This window comes from Cygnus olor, chromosome 30 (genome assembly GCF_009769625.2).
Source record: "Cygnus olor isolate bCygOlo1 chromosome 30, bCygOlo1.pri.v2, whole genome shotgun sequence".
Lineage (NCBI taxonomy): Eukaryota > Metazoa > Chordata > Aves > Anseriformes > Anatidae > Cygnus > Cygnus olor.
Window position 1 is genome coordinate 633845 of NC_054087.1, and position 23612 is coordinate 657456.

At 56.3% G+C, this 23612-nt stretch overlaps 1 protein-coding gene across 2 annotated transcripts; it reads left to right on the forward strand.

Annotated features, from left to right (window-relative positions):
* Window positions 1-123: 123 nt before the first annotated feature.
* LOC121062500 (LIM homeobox transcription factor 1-alpha-like) lies at window positions 124-23129 on the forward strand. Of its 2 annotated transcripts, XM_040542538.1 has the most exons (9): window positions 124-265; window positions 765-830; window positions 3949-4135; window positions 18538-18770; window positions 19278-19435; window positions 19529-19606; window positions 20270-20402; window positions 20820-20978; window positions 21346-23129. In XM_040542538.1, the coding sequence occupies exons 2-9, from the start codon at window positions 773-775 to the stop codon at window positions 21498-21500; spliced, it is 1161 nt and encodes a 386-aa protein (XP_040398472.1). In that variant the 5' UTR covers window positions 124-265; window positions 765-772; the 3' UTR covers window positions 21501-23129. The 2 variants fall into 2 exon arrangements, with proteins under 2 accessions (XP_040398472.1, XP_040398473.1); XM_040542539.1 differs by lacking the exon at window positions 124-265 and having other exon boundaries at window positions 745-830.
* Window positions 23130-23612: the final 483 nt, after the last annotated feature.

The following is a 23612-nucleotide window of genomic DNA, read 5'->3' on the forward strand; positions in this document are numbered from 1 at the left end:
GCGGGGAGCGCCGCCTCTATCGCGACAGTCGCCGACGGGGCTCCGCGAGCAGCGGGCTCCAGCTCGGGGGGCCCGGCGGGATGGGGCCCCCGACGCGCTCCCGGCTCAGGCGCGCTCCCGGGGGAGGCGGGGGGCGGCGGCGCTCACGGGCACGGGCGCGGACACGAGCGGGGGCTGCGCGCTCTGCCCCGCGCACACTCGCGCCCCGCTCCGCTCCCCGAAAAGCGCCGGTGCCGGTACCGGTGCCGGTGCCGCCGGTGCCCCGGTAGGTGCCGAGCACGGCGGGGGGGGGGGGTGGGTCGCGGAGAGCCGGTACCCGGTTGACGGCGACCCTGGGGACGCGCTCCCGGTGCGCCCCGTCCGGGCGCGGAGAACCCAGCACCGGGCACCGGGAACCGGGCACCGGACACCGGGAACCGGGCACCGGGAGCCGGGCACCGGGAGCCGGCCCGCGGGTGTGGGGAGGTCCCGTCGGGTCTCCTGGACGCGGAGCTGGGGATCGGGGGAACGACCCCCGCCGCGGCATCCCCGGGACCCGGAGCGGACGGGGAGGCTCCCGGGGATCCCGGGGGCAAGGTCGGGGCTTGCCCCAACGGGACCGGGAGGACCGGGGCGGGTGCGCGTCGCCGCCGCCGGGATTTCGTTGCCGTTCGTTTACCGGGACGCGGAGAACGCCGGAGGCCGACGGGACCCCCCCGGGGCTGGGGGGGGGGCTTTGGGCTCGGTCCCCCCCGGCCGGTCCTAACGCTGCTCTCCGCCCGCAGCCGCCGGGATGAAGACGGAGGAGGCTCCGTCCTGCCTGCAGCAGGCGACGCCGGTTCTGGGCTTCGGTGAGTGCCGGGGGCGGCGGGGAACGAGCAGAGCCCGGCCCCAATCCTCCCGTCCCGTCCCGTCCCGTCCCGTCCCGTCCTGTCCCCCCCCCTCCCGCTGTCCCCGCTCCTCCGTCCCTACCGGCTCCGGTCCCGGTGCTCCGGGAACGGGAGCGGCCCCGGGCTCAGCCCGGTTTTGCGGTTTGATGCTTTGGAGGCAGCCCAAGCCCCGGTAAAGCTGCGAAATGTCCCCCTCGTCCCCCTTCCCCTGCGACCCCAAAACAGCTCCGGGGGGCCGGTGCTGTCCTTAGGGTGCTCGGTGACTCCAGCGAGGCACCGAGCACGGGATGGACGGGGACAGCCCCAGCATCCGACCCTTCCTTGCCTGCCCCGACCCCAAAAAAAAGCCCCTTCGCCTCCTCTGAGCCCCGCTCCCCCCCATTTCCTCGCTGATTTTTACGCACAACCCAGCTGCGCACCCGCACCCTGCATGGGGTTTGCCGCTCCCCAACGGAGCGAGGCCGGATCCGGCCACCCCAGCAGGGCCTGGCCGGGTGGGGGGGGTGGGGGCACAATTTAGACCGAGGCACCCGAGAGCTGTCCCCCCGGGCACGCCGATGCCTTCGCCCCCTTCTCGCAGAGCTGTGGCAGGGTGGGTGGAAATTGCTCTTCGTTAGCACAGCGGCTGGGCCAAACTGTTGCATTTCTACGGCCGCTCGTAAAAGGCTGAGGTCTTTGGGGCAGCGAAGGGCAGAATCTCCTCAGCTTTCGGTTCCCGCTGGGGAATGGGAGCAGCCGGCGTTCTCCCGGGACTTTTCACATCCCCTCTGCCCCGCGAGCTCGACACCGCTCACGTTGTGCTAAGGGCATCGTTCGGGTTCGTGTCGTTGCACCGAGCGAGGCTCTGGTGGGAATCACAGCCTGGCAGAGCTGCGCTGCTGTCCCTGCCCCTGCATCCCGACCCTTCCTCCCCCCAGCCTCAATCCCCAGCAGCCTCCTTGCCCACCCCCTCCGCTCCCAAGTTTTCTGCCTCTCCCTTTCACAGCGATCCTCCTTTTGCTATGAAACGGTCCCCAGCTGTTTAAATATCCGCCCTGGGCTAATTCGGCGTGAAACGATTCCCTGCTTTTTCCCCCAAAATTAAAGAGGAGTTCGGGGTTGTCAGCCACACACCGTAACCCACTGGAGGTTTGGTCCCTTGGGATGCAAGAAGGGTGAAAATGTTTGACTGCAGGAGTTGCTAGCGGAGGAAAAAGGGGGAGCTGGACGGAGGTGGGATGAGCACCCACGGTCCCACCGTGCCGGTGCTGCAACCGTCACAGCCCTCCTCGTGGCCCCGGTGCCGGCGTGCTGCTGCTCCGGCACGGCACACCTTCATTTGTCACCTTCCTGAGCTCAAATCCCCATTTCCACCCCCGAGCTGCTTGCAGGGGCTGCAGCGAGGACAGATCCGTGCCTCTGCCCTTGAGGAGCGAGTTTTGGGCTTGCTGCAGCACCAAGAGCCCCGACACCAGCTCTGGCCCCAGCCGTTCAGGGTGGCTACAAGAAGCATAAGCTTTCAGGATCTGTCCCCCTCCCACGGGAGCTGCTGTCCCATTTCCAAGCCCCAGCACTCGATTAAGAAACTGTGCTGAGCCCGGGAGCCGCGAGGGGCTGAAGTCAGCTGGGATGGGATGCCAGTGGTGCAGGACCCCATGAAACCTGGCAGAAGCTGCTGTTCCCCAACACACCCCCATTTTTGGAGGTGCTTGTGGGTGTAGCAAACCCAAATTACTCAAATTTACTCCCTGCCGACATTTCCTCCTGCCTTGGTGTAATGGCAGCAGTGCCCAAAATGCAAAGAGGATCACCTGCCTTTACCCAAATTTCCCAGAGCCACCCTCGCATTTGCTGCGGTTTCAGCTGATTTCAGGACGTTGTGGCTTCTCCGTCTCTGGCTGCAGCTAAACTTGGGCAGAGCGAGCGCTCAGAAAGCTTCCTGCGTGCAGACACTTTCTGCCCACCTGCATTTTGTCCCTCCAGCAGCCCTGCCTGCTCCATGCCCCCTCTGCACCCGGGGCACGCAATTCCAGCTCGCCGATGCCCACGAAGCTGGAAAGCCAGCTGCCGAGGGGCTGGGTCAGGGCTCCTTCGTGTGTCCCAGCCCGGTTTTGGTGCAAATCTCTCTTTGGGCAGAGGCCAGCACAACCCCTCTCCACTCCTCGCCCCGGAGCAGTGACCTGCATCTGGTCCTGCTGCTCGCCAAGGGCTCGAGTCCTCCGAGCCCCCCGCTCTTCCGAGACCTTGCTTCCCCTCGGCAGCTTCATCCCCGTGAAGCCACCGTCCCCCCCCCCAGCCCTGCTGGGGCAGGTGTTCCCAGGCTGGGGAGGGAGAGGACGATGATAAGCTCTTGTAAAAGCCAAGGAGCTTGGCACCGCGGAGGCTGTGCGCATCGGAGGGGGCGTCTCTGCCTGGCTCAGCCTGCAGCCCAGATCCAGCGCAGCAGATAGCGCATTTATTGCTCACTCCTCTACCTTGAAGCTATCATGACGAAGCCTTTGAAGAGCAGCCATAGATTTGCATGTTGATAAAGCTGAGGGGAAAAAAAAATTCCCAAATCTCTGCAGCCCTTCCTCTTTTAAGCAGCTTAGCACCGAGTGTAGGGTGAAAGTGGGCAAAATTCACCCCCGGGGCTGTGCCCTGGCCTGGGTCAAGGTTTGCAGCCCCACCACCTCCTGCGTGGATCTGCTCCACGTTGGCTCCCCGGTTCCCATTGTGCGTGTTCCCCATGTCCAGCTCGTGCGACGCCGAGAGCACAATTCCCCTGGAAGTCACCGCACAGAAACCCTTTCCTCTGCTTTCGCAGGAGCAGCTTTGCTGCTGCTTTCGCAGGGCCAACTTCTGCCTTCATTTTCAAGGCTGAGCTCCATGCCGAGCCTCCCTTCTCGCCCTCCTGTGCGTGCTCAGCCGCTGACACCAACATCACGTGGTGCTTTTTAAAAAAAAAAAACAAAAAAAAAACCAACACCCAAACCAGTAGATAATCGTGCAAGCAAACAGTTGTGCAAGGCTAAGCGTCACCCCCTCCCAAAAGACACGGAACATGCGTCCCGGGGCAGAGCCCAGCTCCTTCTCACGCCGCCTTCTCCTCGCCGCCCAGGTTCCGACCCCAAGATGCGGGAGGTGTGCGCCGGCTGCGACACCCCCATCTCCGACCGCTTCCTCCTGCGCGTCAACGAGCGCTCCTGGCACGAAGGCTGCGTGAAATGCGCCGTCTGCCTGCAGCCCCTCTCCGGCACCTGCTACTGCCGCAACCGGCAGCTCTACTGCAAGCACGACTACGAGAAGTAAGTGATTTTTTTTTTTTTTGGCCGGGCTCGGTGCTGACCGTCTCCATCCCAGGCGGGGAGGGAGCAGGTGCAAAGTGGGGTCCTGGAAGCATGGCCACTGGTGGCACGCAGGGCGGTGAGCAGCAGGTGAGGTGAGCAGGGGCACGGAGGCGTGCTGTCTCGATTTTCCGCCACGACATTGGGATCGAACGCTCTCCTCGGCTGCTGGGATGGAAGGAGGGAGGCTGAGCCTTAGAGACACGCGGTCCCGGATGGATGCTTTGCGTCCTGGTGATGGGGCAGGAGCCGGACCCCGCTCCTTGGTGCAGAGGAGCCCGTCCCAAAGGATGCGCCGTGGGGCTGTGCCGGTTTTCTTGCTGTTGCTTGGCTCTGCTCGTGGTGGCAGCCCTGGCCCTTCAGCAGGGCGGCCACCACCAAGTTCTCCTTCGGAACAACTTGCCAGGGCTTCCAAGAGTAGAAGGACTTCTGCCTTTCTCTGCTTGTTGTTTCGTTTTAATGGTGTGGATCAAATGAGGTGTTAAAGTGCGAATCTGGAGGTGCAGCATGGAAGCAGGCACCCCAACATTAACCCGTGGCAGGATCAGCTTCCCTCTACTGCGGGGCTCTGCCTTGTGTGTTGGATAAAACACAGCCAGTGCTGCGTGCAGGATTATTCGGAAAAAAATCTGGTTTTTAGATTGATTTCGTCAGCAGGGGCAAAAGCTAGAGTGGGAGGGTGGAGGTCGTGCTTTGTCATGAGAGTGTGTAAGCAGAAATGAGAGAAACGGGGCCGCGGGCAGGGTGGCATCTCTGCAGTTAGCGAGTCAGGGCATCCGTCTTGCGCGTGTTTCCAAGAAAACCGTATTTATCCCCAGCTCAGCCTTGTCTGCAAAACTCAAAGATACGAACACTGGCGTAATTTTTGGGGTGTCTGGTGTTGGCCAGGGAGGTGGGGGAGACGCAGCGGTGGCAGGCCGCACGGACACCCCAGGGCATTGCTGGGTTGCTGGAGTTTGGCAGCATCCTCTAAAGGCTTTTCTGACCGGCCCGATCTTATCTCCTCCGTGCTTCATCAGAGGGCGCAGCCTCCTCCCCGCCAGTGACGCAGGCGCTTGGCAGTGATGGGGATGGCAATAAAAGCACCAGGACTTGCCCGCTTCCCTGGGGTGGCTGGGAGAGCCAGGCAGGCATGAGGAGGCTTCTCCCTCACCCTTCAGCCACAAAGGGTGGGCACCAAAGGCTACTTGGGTCTGAGCGGGATCGGCCTCTGCCAGGTCTCTGCTTTGGCCAGGAGGAGCCGGTGGCCGGAGGGGATTTGGTGGCTGCGGTTGTGTGTAATCAGACACAAATGTGTTGGCAAAACCCATCTGCGCAGAGCCCCTCGTCCCTCCGAGGAGCTGGGTGCCTGATTTGTGATGGGATTTCCATGGGGTATCGTGGAAACCCCAGCCTCCACGCTGCTTTTGGCCAGAAAGGGAGGCTGTGCGTCCTCAGGACAGCATGGCCGTGCCATTTCCCCTCGCCCTGCGCTGAATTTGACCATGCTGCCGCTGCTCGGTGCTGGACCCGGTCTGCTCCGTCTCGCTGCAGCGCTTGAAGGACCTCAGCCTGATTTGCAAAGACGCCTTTAGGGTCTGCAAGTCCTGAAAGTCGGTCCTCCGGGTGCTTCCGATGGCGTCCGCTCAGCACCTTTGTGCTCCCAGCATGGGAATTTCCAGGGAGGCAAACTCTCAGTCCTGCTGTTTGGAAATCCGCTCCCCCCAGAGTCCGCATTCTTGGCCTTGACTCTCCAAAAGTTCCCGGGTTTGGCCAACGATTAATCCCAGGCTGCAGGACCCAGCGTCGCCCCGGGGCCGCGGCGCAGACCGTGGCTGCAGCAGGGTGACCTGGAGGGGAGACCCATCTGGCATTTATTCCCCCTCATGCGAGCTGCGCAATAAGAGGAAAATGCTTTAATGGCGAGATAAGCCAGCAGCTGCAGCTGAACGTGGGGGAAGGAACGGGCTGTTGATCTAGAGATGAAATGTTAAGCCCGAAGATGGATGTTGTTCTGCAGTCCCTATCATATAAAACCACAATCTGAAGGCTTTTGGGAAGCTTTCCTCTTCCCCTCTCGCCTGGGGCCCCGCCAGCTCTCCTGCGCTTTGCTCAGGCACCTGCCCTGTAAATCCCGCTCCGGGCAGCTCGCGTAAATGCTATCAAACAGCAACGGCTCGGGACGGGCCGGGGGGGAGGAAGGAAAATACTCCTGAAGGATGATAGAGTGGCTGCAACGGCCCCGTCCTGGGCGCCTTGTTTACTTTGAAGTTTGTTTTGTGGAATGACAGGCAACGCGGGGGCTGCCGGGGAGCTGTCGGGAGGGATCTGAACCGCGGCCGCGTGCTGGCAGCCGTCCCCCTCTCCTCCGCGCTCTCCTCTTGCCCATGTGGAGATGATTTCGCTCGTCCTCGCTGGAGATACGGGGTGAACTCGGCTCGAACCTGGCTCGCCGGCTCCCCATCGCCACGCTGCCGCCACGTGATCGAGCGCGGGCTCCGTGTGCCCTTGTGCTCCCCGTCTTTGCGTGAATCCCCGCGGCTTCTCCAGCTGGATGCTAGGGGATGAGGAGGGGGCCAGCGGCACAATCCGTCCGTCGACCCCCCACGGGTGCCTTTGGGTTGTTAGCATCCCGGCCGGGCATCACGCAGAGCCCAAGATGACCTCGAGCCCACCCTAAGCAGCCTCTTCCCCACCTATTGCTGTGCTCGGAGATCATATCCACAGCCAAAAGAGTGGTGTTTTTATTCTGAAAGCTCCCCCAGTGAGCACCCGGGTGGGGCACGGGCAGCCCTGCTCGGTCAGATCCTGAACCAAGAGCAGCAGCGGTTCGCTTCGCCTTTTGAAGCCTCAGACACCCCTGAGCAGCGGGTAGGGATGGCCAGAGGCAGGGAGCCTTGCAAAAACGGTCTGAGAGCGGCAGGCTGGGCGCACACCTCCAAAATAGTGATGTAGGTGCACTGCAGGGACACCCGGCATCGTCCTGCTGTGTCCTGTAGCGCAGGGTGGCATCCAGCACCGATACTGGCATCCAGCACCGACCTGGTGTCAAATTTTGGCCAATTTTCTGGATGGAGCAGGTTGGGAGAAGTCCAGCAGCCAGGGTGGGAGGTGAGAAATGAGAGACGGGGAGGCAAAGGTGGCAGCGAGCTGCCTTGTTCCATCGGGGAGGGGGGGGACCCAGGCTGCAAATCCAGGCTGGCATGTGGAGGGGGGGCAGAGGGGACCCAGAGGCAGCTCTGCTGAGCGGGCTGGGTCATGCTTAAAACCCTGCGGGAGGGCTCCCCCCAGGCATGGATCCCCTGGGGAGGAGACGCCGGGACAGGGCTTTGAGAGCAGAATGAGCCCAGGCTCTGTCTGCAAACCGCACACATTCCAGGCGCGGGAGTCAGGCCCTAAAAATGATGAAATTGGTGTTGAAAGCAGAAGGATTCGGGATTTTTTTTTTTTTTTTTTTGGCTTTTGAGCATAAAAACTTTGCCTTGTTTGGGACGTTTGGTTACAGCCAGCTCAGAAATTATCAGCGCGCTTCCTAGGCCCGAGGAATTTCAAAAATGATGCTTGAGATGCGCCTGAAATGCCAGAACCTGACGAGCGGGGACTCAAGGACAAAACGTGATGGATTGCAAGAGCTGCTGACAGGCGCTGCTCTCGGGAAAGGGCTTCTGGCTGCCCCCTGCTTGGCCCAGCTCTGCTTTGCGGAGCGTTGAAGCTCCCAAAGGTGCTGATTTTTCCCCCAAAGGCTGCGGGCAGGGACGCCAGCCCCGCTCGGCCACATCCAGCTTCTCCATCCGCAGAACGCCGGGGTCCCCCCGTGTCTCCTCCTGTCCCCTGCCGCCCATGGGGCAGGTAACGAGATGTGACAGAGCTCCGAGAAGTGAGCAAATAAACAAGATAATGAGCACCGTGACAAGGCAGTGATGAATGGGGGCCGCCCGCCCAGCGAGCGGACCCTGCGGGTGCCTCTGCAAGACCAACGGGAGATGAAGGAGGAGGAAAGGGAACGTCCCGCAGCTCCTTCCAGCCCCCCTGGGCAAGGAGTGAGGATGGTGCGAGGTGCACCTGATGTTTCAAGCCCCCTTTCTGCTCCCAAGCAGCCTGTGCTGGTCGCAGATGGTTGCCACTGTCCCCATTGTGCCAGTGCTTGGGGTCTGCAGCAAGCGTGGAGCTGGGATGGAAGGAGCTGGGATGGAAGGAGCTGGGAAGGAAGGAGATGGGAAGGAAGGAGATGGGAAGGAGCTGGGAAGAAGCTGGGAAGGAGCTGGACACACAATTTGCAGCCTTACGTCCATGGTTTATGTGGAGCAAAGCAGCTCCCCAAAGCTTAGGGCACGGCCAAACCATGGGCTCACCGCGATCTTTTCCCCGTCCCAAGCCTTCCCTCTCTCCTCGTCGGGTGGGTGGCTGAGCCCCGTCTCCCACCGAGAGCATCATGATTAATGACGTTAATTACACAAAGCTATTCCTACCCCAGTTCTCACTGTTCCTTGCCTTGGTTTGTTCACAGGGCCCAGGAAATTAAACACTAACTCTATAATCACCGCAAAATGAAAGAAATATGCAGATGCGCCTTGAGCGTGATTAAGAAACCAGCCACCACGTGCTGTCTGTTCCCCATCGCTGTTGGATTGTTTTTTTAATGGGGGAATACATAGGGGAGGAAGAGCTTTTATTTTTTTTTTTTCTTGTGCCACACATTATTTTTCTAGTTTAATTAAATGTAATTTACTCTGATAGATTTCTCTCTCTTTTGGCCTGTAGTTTCCTTCCTTGCTTTGTGTCCCATGGCTTTGAGCCTCCCTTAGACCCACGTCACCAAATTCCACGCCATGAGTGGGCACAGCTTTCTTACCCACCAGCTGACCATGGTCCGATAGCAGCTAGGCCTGCCTCTAAAATCGTTTGCTTTCTCTTGTGCCTGGTGAGGAAAAGGAAAATATGAACCCCAAAGGACTTGGAAATCAAAGTAAACTACCACAGGTCAAGGTAACAGCCCCCTGCAGCAGAGAATACAGATGTAAATTAACAATCAAGTGCTTGCAAATGCTTTGGATACTTGGTGCTTCCAGGATTAGTGATTTCTCCGGGATTAGTGCTTCCAGAAGTGGTGGAGAGAGCGGCAAGGGGATCGGTGGCAGTTTAGGGAGGATGTGCGAGCAGGTAAAAGGTTTGCACCAAGGTGCAGAGCCCACGGCTGGTGAGATTGCAAGGGCTAAAGGGGAGGTGGTTTACGGAAAGGTCGCTTGTGGTTAGCCCTGAAGTGCTCGGGCAGTTGGACTCGGTGGTCTTTGTAGGTCCCTTCAACTGAAATATTCTATCTCCTTCCCTTCCCTTCCCTTCCCTTCCCTTCCCTTCCCTTCCCTTCCCTTCCCTTCCCTTCCCTTCCCTTCCCTTCCCTTCCCTTCCCTTCCCTTCCCTTCCCTTCCCTTCCCTTCCCTTCCCTTCCCTTCCCTTCCCTTCCCTTCCCTTCCCTTCCCTTCCCTCTGCTGCTGTCCCCATATTTCCACAGTTCTCTCACTTCCAAGCCTGGCCAGCACTGGAAGGGCAGCGCTTGCAATCCTTCATCCCATTTCTTCATCCTCTCTTTCCTTCCTCGAGGAGTCCACGTGGAAGCAGGCGATGGGGGCAGCGGGGAGCCCCCCGACCCATCCTGCCCAGGCTCTGCTCATGACAGGTCCCCACCTCCCCCGGCTGCCCCCTTGTCTAAAATGCTGAGCCAGGCATCGCCGTCACAAACTCCTCACGGGTGTTTTAGCAGATTTTTTTTTTTTTTTTTAGCAGTATTTTCCTGCGTTCTGCTTTCCAGCCCTGCGTCCCTCTTGCTGCTTCTGCCCACGGGTCGTCTTGGGGTCCGGGGAGCTCCACGCCCCCCGCAGGGCCAGCACGGCGCTGGGAACGTGGCTCCTTCTTTCCTCGTGGCCCCTTCTTTCCTCGTGGTTCCTTCTTTCCTTGTGGCCCCTTCTTTCCTCGTGGCCCCTTCTTTCCTCGTGGCCCCTTCTTTCCTCGTGGTTCCTTCTTTCCTCGTGGCCCCTGCTTTCCTCGCGGCTGCCCAAAGCGAATTACAACCCAGAGCCATCGAGTGCTTCCTCCTTCCTTTCCCCCGCCCCCTTAATGCAATTAGGCTTCCATGTGGCTAATTGCAGCTTACCCTAACTATCTCGGCAGCAGCTCCGCACCTCTGCCTGTTCCCACGCCGTCGGGATCGCGCTGATGCAGCCGCGGTCAGCCCTGCAGAAGCCCCGTCCCGAGCCTCTTTCCCAATTCCTGTAAAATCAATGCACAACTTTAACCGCTTCTTACTTTTTTTTCCCACCACTTTGAACTTCCCTTCTCTTCCCTCCTGCCCCCGTGTCACAGGCTGGGGGAAATCTCCCTCCGGTGTTTCTCGAGCTAAAGGCTGGGTTCCTGTTACGGGACGGCTTTCACTGTTTAAAAAAAAATCTCTTTTAGACGCCTGATACGAGCTGCCCTATGTTTAACTCACATCTGCTGCTTAAGGGCATCCCCACAGAGGGGCTCGGAAGCTGACTGCGCTGGCTTGGTGTGCTCTCTGTCACAGACCACTCATTAAGGCAATTTTCCTTCGAAAATCTTTCCTAAGGTGGCTGCTAGCAGACGCGCACCTTCTCCATTCTCCGTCCGTAACACGGTGCTGAAATATTTTGGGGCCGTGGTCATGCCGGGTGGGCATTTGCATCATTTCCAAAACGAGTCCTGTTTTAAAGGACTTTAAGGGGGCATTGATCCCTTTGCTGCGGGGATCTCCGTTCCTCCCGACCCGCGCAGGGAACCGCAGCACAGGGAGCCTGTGGGACGTGCAAAAACCCCGGCAGGGCACGGTCACATCCGAGCACCCTCGATGGCACCGGAGGCGTTTTGCTGGAGGCGGTGCGGTGAAGCTCGGTGTCACCCACGGTGGCCCGGCCAGGGACGCGCGTCCTGGTGCTGCTGCTGGCTGCCGAGCCTCCCCCCGTGCTGCCGCACGTCCCCTTCCTCGCTTAAAACGGAGAGGAGAGGGAGAAAGCCCGGAGTTTAATTTAAATCACATCTCCCCAGCTTGTTCTTTTCTCAATCAATATTGCTTTTTACATCATATCTAATCTCTTCTTTTTTTCTTTTTTTTTTTTTTCTCCCCTCTTCCCCCTCCAAAGTAAAATTTAATTAAATAATTCTAATGAATGTTTAATGATGTTCTTTTGTCATTATTAAATCTGTAATAAAAGTGTCGGCAGCCCTTCTGCCTCCCCTCCCCAGCTCCCCCCGTTAATGCCCCCCCCCTCCCCTCCCCGGCACACACTGTCCTGCTGTCTCCCCCCACCCTTGCCTGCCCCCCTCGCGCTGTGACAACGCTCGCATTCAGACCTGCAAACAGGAAATGAGAAAAGGAGAAACAGGATATTGAGCCGGGATACTATCGGGGTGGGTAATATCACCCCTAGCTACTAGCGCAGGAGCCCTTCTCCTGCCGGGCATACTAATGGAGCTGCCCGCCGCCCTGCAATAAGGCAGGACAAAATCAATAGGAATTGATAACTCCGGCGTCGAGCCCGCGTAGCCGGGGCGAGCTCTCGGGTCGTGTCTCGTTGGCTGGAGAGGGGGGAGCGGGAGAGGGAGAGGAGCCTCCTCGAGGGGGTGTCTCGCCACGCGGGGCTTTGCACCATCCGTCAGAGGTGCGGCGCCCATTTTTTGGAGCTTCTTCAGAGCTCGGTGAGAAGCAGGAGCCAGGCTGAGTATGAATGTCAAGCTCTACACTTGGAAGAGGAACTGATTGCCTAAGGGAGAGGAAAGCACCCTTCCTGGGCATGCAGGCAGGGGGCTGGGCTCACCTCTTCTGTGCTGCAGCAGCATCGGGCTCTGCTCTCTTCTTTAGACAGCTGGCAGAACATCACCAAGTGATAAAAATACGCACCAAGTGATAAAAATATGCACCAAGTGATAAAAATATGCACCAAGTGCAAGGCCCCACCAGAGCTTCCGAGCTGCAGCAGCAGCTTTAAACGAGCTACAGGAAAATAAACGCTGCGCCTGAGCTCTGTGCGTCCGGCAGACCACTCTGCCTGCCCCTGGTCAGCCCAAGATGTGACCCCCACGATCTGCATTAAAAAAAAAGCATTAAAGCGTGCTCCAGAGGACACAAAAGCAAAGCTGCAGCCTAGTGCCAGCACAGCCCAGGTGTGCAGAGATTCAGCGGCTGCATCCCACCTTCCCACAGCTCAGAGATGGCCTGGTAGGGGATCCAAGCCGGGAAGGAACCTTTTTGCCGCAGCATGGCAGAGGTGAGGGCGATCACAGAGGCTCGGGAGTGGCCAAATCCCCCGCACACATCACCCAGAGCATCCCCAGCTTCTCAGGGCGCTCACAGGGCAGCTTGGATGCCCGGCAGGGCGTTAGGGGCAGGAGGCAGCAGCTCCAGGCACCGTCCCGCTGCCGTCCCTCTCTCCTGGACCCGTTTTCAAGGTGTGGTCCTACCCTGCTCCTCTCACCATGGGGTGCCTGCATGGAGATGGGTTTTGCAGGCAAAACTCAATTTGGGGACCAGTTTTCCTTGCCACCGAGCTGTGCCCGTGGGGAGCACCCGTGGGGTGCGGAGGGAGGTTTTCCTTCGCCTTTCCCACTGCCTTCCCCTGCCACCTCCCCTTCACCTGGCAGAGCCACCGCAACGCAACCCTCCCCGGCGGTCCTCGGAGGGGGGGGGAAAAAAAATAATAAAAGAAGAAACACGCATTTTTTGTTAGCATTCAGCAGTGATATGACAGGCGCCCTATGAATTCTGGGAGATTTTAATAAAGAAGACAGGCCTGTGAAATTTAATAAAAGAGTTCATCAGATTATATGGTGATGGCTCGGTGCCACCGTGCTGGCAGTAATATCCTCGCAGTGGGGGGGTTAACCCCTTGAGGGACAGAGCAGCAGCACAGTATTAAATCTTTCAGTAGCATTTCACTCGTGTCACTTTAATATTTATGAATCTCTCCGGCTTTGGGAACCTCTTTGGTGTTGTTTTGCTTTTTGTTTTGTTTTGTTTTGTTTTGTTTTGCTTCTGGTTCGGATCTTTTTCCAGCATCGGTTTCCATCTCTGGCATGAACAGAACCAAGGCCCAGGAGCAGGGCTCCTAACACCTCTTGGCTCCTGGATGGATGCTGGGTGCACTCACGGGGTCGGGACAAGCCAGACCACACTTGTGAGATGCTGAGGCTTGGTTGCTTTTCATAACCAACATCCCCAAATCCTTCTGTTCTCCATGGCCGTGGTGTTGCCCTCATCCTTCCAAGTTGTGTTCCCAGTGATGGATGGCGAGGGTCAGGTTGGAGCGTGCCTTGCACAATGTGCACAAAGTGCCCTTCTGGGGGTAAATCTACTCACCTAGCCCACAAAGAGCTTTGGAGGGAGCTGAGAGCAGCTTGTTGTCCCCCAGTTTCCTCCCTCTCTCTGACCCAAACGTTGCTGCAAGAAGCCAGAGATTCAGCACGAGGAAATTTTTCCCCACCGTGCCCCAGTGCCACTCTGTATGGCCGAGCCAGGGGACATGGCTGGTGCAGGAGGGAATGAAAGAGCATATTGTGCTGTCATTGCCTCCTTGTTTCCCCTGTGTGTCCCCGTCCCCGTCACGCCCCTAGCCCCCAGCCCCAGCCCGAAATCTGGCCTGCGGCTTTGCAAGCTCCACTTCAATATTTCAGCCAGCTACAATGGATTTTGCAGCTCAGTGTTAAGTAAACAGACCTTGCTTAAGCCTGGACTGCTTCATTTTGACTAAACCCTAACTAAATAAGCTAGTTTCATGAAGCACAGGCCTCCCAGCTTATTCCTTGCTTCATTAACACCTTTTAATCCCATCGATGCAATCGTATGCGCTCCAAATTACCCTTCCCAGGCATGGGTCAGCATCTCCTGTGCTGCTGCTGCAGGTCAGAGGCTCTCATCCTGAACTGCAACGGGGATGCTCAGCGAGGATTAACAGACAGCCAGGCACTGGGGTGGTTTACCAGGACTGGAATCTGATAAACACAGTCCATGAAATGTCTGAAAAGAGGTGGGAAGACCTCAGGGCAGTTTGCAGCTCCTTTGGCAATATGCAGGGGTGGACGCAGAGGATGCTTTGCTGTGATGCCTCTTGCCTGGGCTCAATGCTTAGAAACTTTAGTGAACTTCCAAGGGAAAATGAACAAGGTGCTGGTTTCTCCCAGCTGTTTTGCTGGTCTATGTTATTAAAAGAAAAGCAAATTAATGGTAAAGAAAGAGTGAGGACACTTGTTTGAAAGTGTCAGCAGAGCAAGGGAATTGAATAGTGGAAACAAACTGTTTTCCATAGCACATAACTCCTCGATACATGATGCTGAGCAAGATTTCAGCTTCAAAAAGGTGCTGGGCATTGCTCGAGTGCCCAGGCATGAAAGGAGCCATAGCGCAACATTGCTGGGGCTTCCAGACTGCAAATCAGTGTGCTGCTGCGTGTGCTCCTGCAGGCAGCGTTTGGGGTTTTCTGCAGCTGCGCCAGCCACGCAGCCCTGCTGCTGGTCTCCGAGAGCTCCCTGCAGAAACAGCGTGGGCAGCCGGTGAATTTGGCCTCCAGCAGCAAAGCTCCTAAGATGTGCTGTGTCTTCATCATTGTTGGGTGACAGACATGCTGCCTCCGAGCCATGAAGCAGTACAGATGTGCTTGCCCTACATCGCGTGGTCGCCGCACGCTGCTCTTCTGCCCACACTGCTCTTCTTGCATCCAGCATCCACCAGCTTCAGGAGCTGGCTGCCAAAATCTGTCCCCAGAGCCCCAAGTCTCTCTCACGATGCTGACCTGTGAGCAGCCATGCAGCTTGCAATCCCCAAAGACATTCAGGCTTATAAACCCATCCGCCTCCCAGCTCCTGATGGTTTTTCCATCAAGGTGAGCCTTTCCCCAGTGGGAAAATCCAATCCTATCTTTTGCAAAGGTAATTAATCTGAGGCAAGCAGGTAAGGATGTGGGATACATGTCTGTATGCATACTGTGAATGCTGTGCGCAGGCACGTGCCTCTGCTTGCTGGATGGTTTCTGAACATCCCCAGGAATAAAAATTGATAGCGTTATCACAGCTCCCGTAAGGAAATCTTATCAGACTCAGCTTCTTGAGGAAACGTGGGTGTTAAGGACATGGGAGTGTGGAGACCCAGCCAAAAAGTGGGGTCAGCAGGGGCATTTTAGGACAAACAGAGACACACGGACCGCGAGGCTGACAGTGCACAACGGTTCTCCCAGAAAACTGGATGCGGCGGCAGCGAGCTACGAGCCCTCAGAAGGGCTCCTGCTGCTGCTCCCTCTCCGTCAGCTCGCAGACATCCTGCTCGTGTCGCTGCTGCTCCTCAACGCGCTTTTCATTACGAAGCCAGGAACCCGCTTCGGTTTTGGACCATCCCTCGGCGTGGTTTCTCCAGGCAGCCGCTCCCAGACGTCGGGCAGCCGCGTTCGCCGCTCAGCCTCCCCAGCCTCCTCGGAACCCACTGCCAGCCACGGAGATGTGTTTTGTTCCTATGGCAACCTAAACAATATTACCTTGACTTAAACGGATTCAGGCAATATTAAAACCAGCCTCTTTAGGAATTCCTGGTGTTGGAGGGGCTGAGAATTTTAATTTTGTGTAATGCGAGCTGACACCGTGTTTATGAGCTGCTTGCTGAATGTTTTCTTCAATTAGTACAAAGCAGAGTGGATTTGTTTTCGGGGCTTAGCTGGGAGATGGAGTGTGCGAGCCTCGCAGTGCCAAAAGCATTATTGAGTTACGCTGCAGTAACGGCACTTCCCTCACCTGGTAGCTGCACAAAAAAACCCTTTTTGGGGAAATCTGGCACATGACAAGGTCTTCACATGAGGCTTGCTAACTGCCTGGTCCCGACAGCGGCAGGGGGAATGGGTTTGTTGCCTTGCAGGGAAATGGGTCTCCTTTCCCAGCCCCAGCTTCTGTACCTCCATCTCCTTGCTCTGCTCCACACATCCCACTGCGCCCAGGTTCAAAGCTTTCCTTTATTTGCTGTTTCTGGGCAATTTTCTGGGTGTTTTGCCCAAGCAACTAGCAATGTCACCGAGGGTGGAGATATGAAAGGCCCCAGGAGTGCTGGGCACCTAACTGGGTACAAATGATTGAGGAAACACAAGCGTGGATCCATACAGAGTTTTCAATCAGCATCTTCCCAAACTGTCCCCTTCCTTGCTTGGAGGCGGGCCAAAATGTTGAAGTAAAGCTCTGGTTTGATGGGCCTGTGGTCTTACCGCCTCCCTCTCTGGATTTGGGGCTCTTGGGCTGAACCTGGGCTCCCTACAGGAGAAAACCTCTGAAAAATTCATCGGGACCAGGTGGGAGCGTGGGGCCGGCTTGTCTCAAAGTCGAACAGTATGTCTGGCACAGCAGATTCAGCTACACAGCAGCATACAAAGAGGCAAGGCAGAGCTTTCTTTGGGGACAGCAGTTCTGAAAATCAGCACTCACTCCTAAACTGGTTGTTTGCAGGATAAGGGACAGGAACTTTGAAAGAACCGTGTGATTTCCCACAACTGGCATAACAAATTATAAGTGGCTCTCAAGAAAATAAAGACATGACAAAGTCTAGCCGCTGGGCACGGAATAAAGGCAGATTCAAGTTGGAAATAGGGGCTGAGGACGTGGTCAGCCCCTGGAGCCTCTGCCAGCGACGTGGGCAGATCCTTCTCCACTTGGAGCCCTCCACCTGCAGCTGGCTGGGTGCCACAGCCAGCGAGCAGGATCAAGGTGGGAACCCCTGGGTGAGAACACAGCAGGAAAGGGCTCTGGCTACACGATCGTTACGCTCCAGCCGGGCTTGAAGTCCAGGAACATTAATAACCGAATGGTTGGTCGCATGTCACTTGTTCCTGGCCGGTCCCAGAAAGCCATGATCACGGATTGGCTCTCTTGTTGGGTTGGGTTGGTGGTTTTTTTGGGTGTTGTTTTTTTTTTTTCTTTTTTTTTTTCTTTTTTTTCCTTTTTACTATTTCACTTCTGCTGTAACAGAAGGATGTCGGTGTTAGGAAAGGGACAGGTTTGGACTCAGCCCAGATTTGGGCTGGGCTTGTGCCTGAAACACTCTCCCAGCTTGCTCCTTCCGTAAGACACTGAGGTTATGGCTAAAAGGCTGCTCTTTACTCCCCACAATTCACCTCAAATTCAGTTATTATTTTTCAAGTGTGAATTAGAGAAAGACAAAGAGGAAAGGGAGAGAGGGAGAGGGAGAGGCAGGGCGAGGAACGTGCATGCAAACGCACTGACACAAAGGAGAGAGAAATCCCACACCATTCCAGTTGGAATGTCCCAGACACCGCAGCCGAAAGCCACTGCACAGCACAAATCCATGGTGGTATTTGGAAGGGATGAGCCCACCCCTGTAAGCCTCTTCATCCTGCTCCACAGAGTTTGCCAGGAGGATTAACCTAGTCTTGTTCTCAATCCCAGTTTATGAGTTCCCTGCTGGTGGGGAAGATCCTGTGTGTTTAAACAACAGCCTAATTAATCCCTATTTTATTACTTTCTCTTGTCAAGTGGCTAAATAGAAGCTGTCAGCCGGCAGCCACCGCCGCTCACATTTGTTTAGATCCCAAATTACTTCATCAGAACCATCTGCTCGGTGCGCGGGGCGCCCACAGTTGTTTATTCCTCTCTCTGGACACAGAGTGGGGCACAAACACCTCCCGGTGGGACTCCCCGCGCCAGGCTCTGCCAAGCCCTGGGGACTGTCCCGGAGGGGTCCGCAGAGGAAACCTGCCATGAACCTGGCGAAGCCAGGCAGCCAACAGCCCTAGAGAGGAAGAGGGGACACCCAGCTCTGTCCCGATGGGCCAGGCACGTTTGCACTCCTCCCTGGGGTTACAGGTGGTCAGGAAGCCCCTGAGAAGGACATTTTTTGCTGGATACGAGGCTCCACACATCCGCTTCCTTCCTTGGCTTCCTGAGCCCCTCAGGGATGGAAGGAGTTGGGTGTTTTCACCCCGGAGAAGAGCAGGCTCGGGGGGGACCTCATCACGGTGTTCTGGTACTTAAAGGTGGATACGAAGTGGATGACAGCTCTCTCTCTCCGCAAGGAGCCACGTGGAGAAGACACAGGGCAATGGGTACAAGCTGTACCAGGGCAGGCTTCATCTTAATGCAGGAAGGAAATGGTTTAAAGTAAGAGCAATCCCTGGAGGAACCTCCCCAGGGGTGTGGTGGAGTCCCCATCACTGGAGGATTTCAAGGTGCAGTTGGGCAGGGTGCTGGGTAATCTCATCCAGGCTCCCTTTTCCCACCAAAAGCTTGGACCTGGTGAGCTTTTGGGGTCCCTTGCAACCTGGGCTATTCTGTGGTTATGTGATTCTGCCCCGGCAGCCCCGTGCAAGTGCCTAACCCCAGGACCTTCCTTGCAGGCTGTTCCAGACCAAGTGCAGCAGCTGCCTGAAGGCGATCGCCCCGTCCGAGCTCATCATGCGGGTGCTGGAGAACGTCTACCACGTCCACTGCTTCTACTGCTGCGAGTGCGAGCGGCGCCTGCAGCGGGGGGACGAGTTTGTGCTCAAGGAGGGGCAGCTGCTGTGCCGCAGCGACTACGAGAAGGAGAAGGAGATGCTGAGCGCTATCAGCCCCGCACCCACCGAGTCTGGTGAGGGGCTGGAGCAGTGCTGAGGGTGGGGAGTGGGGCAGGCAGGGTGGGCTTGGGGGGTATGGTGGTATTTGGGAGGGGTGAGCTCATCCCCGTGAGCCTCTTCGTCCCGCTGCCAGTCCCTAATTAACTCCGAGGAAGGCTCCAGAGGAGGAGGAGGAGGTGGGTGGAGGTTGTAGCGCCTTGTCCCCTCGGTGAGGGCAGAGGGGCAGCCCAGGGTGTACCTCGATCTGTTTGGTGTGTCTGGAGAGGGTTGGTTGGGCTGATTTGAGACATTATGGGATGGAAGGTGCGGGGCCAGGCTGGTCCCTCAGCACCACTGCTTATTGACCGTGTCCCCGTGAGCCACAACTCAGCCCATGAGCTCTCCTGGCTTCGTTCTGCGCTTCTGGTCCAAATTGCTCCTCGTGAGGAGCAAAACTGACCGTTTCTCTGCATCCTTGCCCTGGGAGATGGCCTGGAAAGGCCACTCTCTGCTGAGCCACCGCTCCCGATCTTCCATTGCAGTGAAAAGCGAGGACGAAGACGGCAGCCACTCACACGGCAAAGGCGGCGAGGAGAGCAAAGACCACAAGCGCTCCAAGCGCCCGCGCACCATCCTCACCACGCAGCAGCGGCGGGCCTTCAAGGCTTCCTTCGAGGTTTCCTCAAAGCCTTGCAGGAAGGTATAACGGGGCAGTTACACGATCGCAGGCTTGGACCCTTTTAAGCGTAATTAATTTCTGATTCAGCTCTCCGCCCCTTCGTTTTGCGGACAGGTGAGGGAGACCCTGGCAGCTGAGACGGGCCTGACCGTGCGGGTGGTGCAGGTCTGGTTCCAGAACCAAAGAGCCAAGGTGAGCAACGGTCCCTGCCCCACAGCTGTGTTCCCAACACGGCTGGGATATCACACACTCATCCAATTCAGAGGAAACACAGAATAGCTTAGGAAAAGAGAAAATGGTCAGAACAGAACAGCTGCGCGGGACCAAACCACGGGTCCACCTCGCTGTGTAACAGGGATCTAATAATAGCAAAAGCCTAGAGAGGAATGTAAGAAACCTATAGATGTTTGCAGAGCTTCAATGTTATCCTTTTTTTTTTTTTTTTTTAATTATTCATTTGCTACTTGCTACTTTTTCCCCCTCACTGTGAGACTGGGAAGACTGGAAGGATTTCCCACTTTTTCCCCCTAGAAGCTGCAGGGAAAACGTTTCCAGCGCTGCAGAATGTACAGGGTGAAAGCAGAACCTGCCTTTGCAGTAAACCTAAGTCCTTTGCTTTTTAAATTGTGCGTGGCATCTCCCGCAAAGATCCTACAGCCTTTCCTGCCAGCCCCGCTGCTCACGGGGCTTGTCTTGGCCGGGTGTAGAGGATGTTGACTGCACAGGAGTCGCCCCGAGCAGCCTGGCAGAGATATACCATGGCAATGCTCGGTGGCAACGAAAGGCAGGTGGCAGTCATATGCGGCCTCTCCCCCGGCTCAGAGCCTCAAATCTGGGGTCTCGGTCTCCTTGCAGATGAAGAAGATCGCTCGCAGGCAGCAGCAGCAGCAGCAGCAACAGCAGGAGCAAGACCAGCTGGGCAACCCTCGCCTGGGGAGCGGGAGGGGGACCGGCCGCAACAGCAGGCAGAGCAACGATGACAGTGAAGGTGAGGAGCTGGGGGGCACGCCGACAGCGCTGGGGGCTGCAGGCTGGGGCGGGGGGATCGGCTCGAACAGATCGGAGAGGGAATACACACGGGGATTAGCAGAGAGCAGGCAGGTTGTCGCTGAGTTGGTGTGCAAGTTGTCGGTGACCACAAAGGTGGAATGATGCTGGGTAATGCTCGGCGGGACTCGGGGTACTCACGATGCAGCACGCCTGTCCTCTTCTTGGGAAGAGGATCCTTTTTACAACATTGCATGGATGTTTATAACCTTGCATCCATGTTGCGTGGATGCCCTGAGCCTCGTACAGTGCTGACCCCAACTGGGACTGCCACACACCGCTGCAGCAACGTGAATAACGTTCCTCCACCTGTGCTGCGCGCCCCTTCTCCAACCCATCCCACTGCTTGTGTCTTTAGACGGTGCAAGCGTTCACGGCCTGGACGGGCTGATGGTTCCCTATCCTCGCATCCCCCAGCAGCAGCTGCTGCCCCTGGATCAGAACGGCTACAGCACAGACTTGTACAGACAAGGGCTCACACCGCCCCAGCTGCCAGGAGACCATCTGCACCCCTACGGTAGGAGAGCGCCGGGGAGCTTGCACCGAAGCCATGTCCCTGCACCAAAGCTGCCCAAGCCATGAATCCAACCCTGCCAATGGTCCACGGGACTTGGACGTAGCTCAGAGCCTTTCTCAGAGGAAGTTTGGCGAGGCCACAGCCTCGGGCTGAGGTCTGCTGGAGGCTGGGGAGTGAGCCTGGGGTCTTCTCTCCAATGAGGGATGTTTGGGTGAGGGAGGGAAGAGCCGTGCCCAGTGCTGGTCCCGGCGTGGGGTCCCCTCGTGCTCACAGTGGTTTGTCTTTGTGATACAGCCACACACCAGCTCCCCCCACGGAATGTGCCCGTGCCACGTCCCCACTTATTTCCCTCTCCTTCCTCTTCCAGACTCAGAAGGAGTTTTCCACGACATGGACAGCGACAGCATCAGCCACCTGGGAGACTGCCTGCTGTCCACGGCTGAGGCCAACCTCCTCCAGGCCCGTGTGGGCAATCCCATCGACCGACTCTACTCCATGCAGAGCTCCTACTTCACCTCCTGACCATAGAAAAGCTCCCGGCTCTTCGCGAGGATCTCGGGTGGATGCTGCTCCAAATTCAGAAGTGGGGGTGAGGGAGGAGAAACCAGACTGAGACCGTCGGAGACATTCCTCAAGCACTGCACAGCGGAGGAGGCAGCTGGGTCCGCCACACACACGAGCACTAACCCGCAGGACCTTTCACAGCCTGAAGGACTTTGGATTGTCTCTCTCCTTTTTTTTCTAGCCACGAGTAGATCAATGGTATGATGTTGTTTAGCTGTACCTTTAGCAGTTTGTCCAGTGTTTAAGCTTTTGAGCATTATGTCCTTCAAACAAAGACTGGCCAAGCTAACCAGGGTGGCCCCCAGAAGTAGCAGGTGCCCTTCACACACAAACTCTGTTTATTTAAGTCCTGGTTGCAGCTGAGCTGCCCGCCGGGCTGTTTTGCTTCATTTCCCAGCCTATGGGACAAGGTTAATTTTCAACATCAAAAGCCAAGGTCCTGAGGCATCTCTAAGGGATGCCACTGCTGCTTCGGAGATTCTCTTCATGGCTGTCGATCAGTTGGCACGGTACGGTTTTTTAATGGTTGACATTTCAGAAATGCACGACAGCCTGGCTCCGGAATGAAACGGCTGTGCTCGGGTATCTGCTTCAAGAAACAGCAGTATTCATGCTCTGTCATGCTCAAGGATGCCAAGAGAAGTGTAACACATCCACAGCGAGCTTTCTATTGCCTTTACGTCTGTCTTTCTTTCTCTAAAGGGGCACTTCTACTCCCTTTATGGGCGGAACAAAGACTATCTTCTGTTTGTTTCCTTTTTAAAATAGCAAAGTGAAACGGTTTTACTCTAAAAATATTCCTGCTAGAAAGCCCCTTCTCTATAGCAGGATTTCCCACTCTGGCTCCTCTTTCAGGCATCCTAACACCCCGCTTCCTTCCAACAAGTGACGGGAGAAAGAAATTGCGTCGCATTATCTCACTTACCTCCAGCAGGCTACATCTGGATTATGCTTTGAGGACAGCCCAGCGGTGACAGCAGGACTCAACCAAGAGAAAAGCGTGTCTCTGCTGTGGGTAGCGAGCAGAAATCCATTTTCTCCCATTTTTTTCTCATGAAAGAATCCATTTCTTTCATCACGATGCCCTCCCGCATGAGGCAGGCAAGAGTTACGAGAAGCCGACGGGTGCCGATGTGAATATCCACAAAAACTAAAATGGGCAAGAAAGAGAGAGCAGAGACTGGGAGCCTGAATTATTACCAAAGGGAAATCCTTCAGTCTCCTGCCCAGGACCCAAGTCCGGGATTCTTTGTATTTGTGAAGGACAGCCAGTATTCCTAGAAAGGTCAGGTTTCCCCAAGAGCATGCCAGCTGAAGGGACAAGGGCCTTCAGAACTTCAAACTGTCTGTTTGAACAGTGACTAACTGGCAGACAACTCCAGAAGGAAATGACGACTTCTTTTCACATCTCGATCTCCAGGGTTGTGAGCCTAGAAATGCAACCTGAGAACCTGGCTGGCTGCTGTTTCTGTATGTGGTGTTTTACTTCTATGCCTCCACAGGCTTGCCGGTCTGATTGTAAAGGTGTGTATCCTCTCAAATAAGGAAAAAAAAAAAAAAAAAAAAGGAAAAAAAATGGCTAATTATTGTTGTCTGTGGTTATGGAGGAAGATACCCAGGAACTATATAATCCTGGCTTTGGGGATGAAAGGAGATGCAGTCCTGATGCATTTTGCTTCTTATCAGGAATTTTTCACCTTCTCAAGACTACTTATAGAGAATGGACATAAAGATGCTGTGTAACAGAACCGCAGCCCTATAAAGCTCACTCCACCATTGCTTCACCTTTAATAAAGCTGTGTGAATGTGACACGTCCCGTTGTGTTTGCAGTGCCAGATTCTGTAGCTGGACTCTCCTTTGCTCTCACCATCAGCCTGTGTACATAGTTTACAGACACTTTGGCATTTCTTTTCAGGAGGGAAGGGGGAGCCTTTTGCAGAAACAGACGTTTCTGACATATGTTTGCCCACAAAGACAAGTTCTAGGCCCAGCTACTGCAGTTGGTTGGCTTCCACCTTTGTTGTGTGGTCATCCACCCGTAAGAAATGAAACTGAAAAACTCCTGAAGC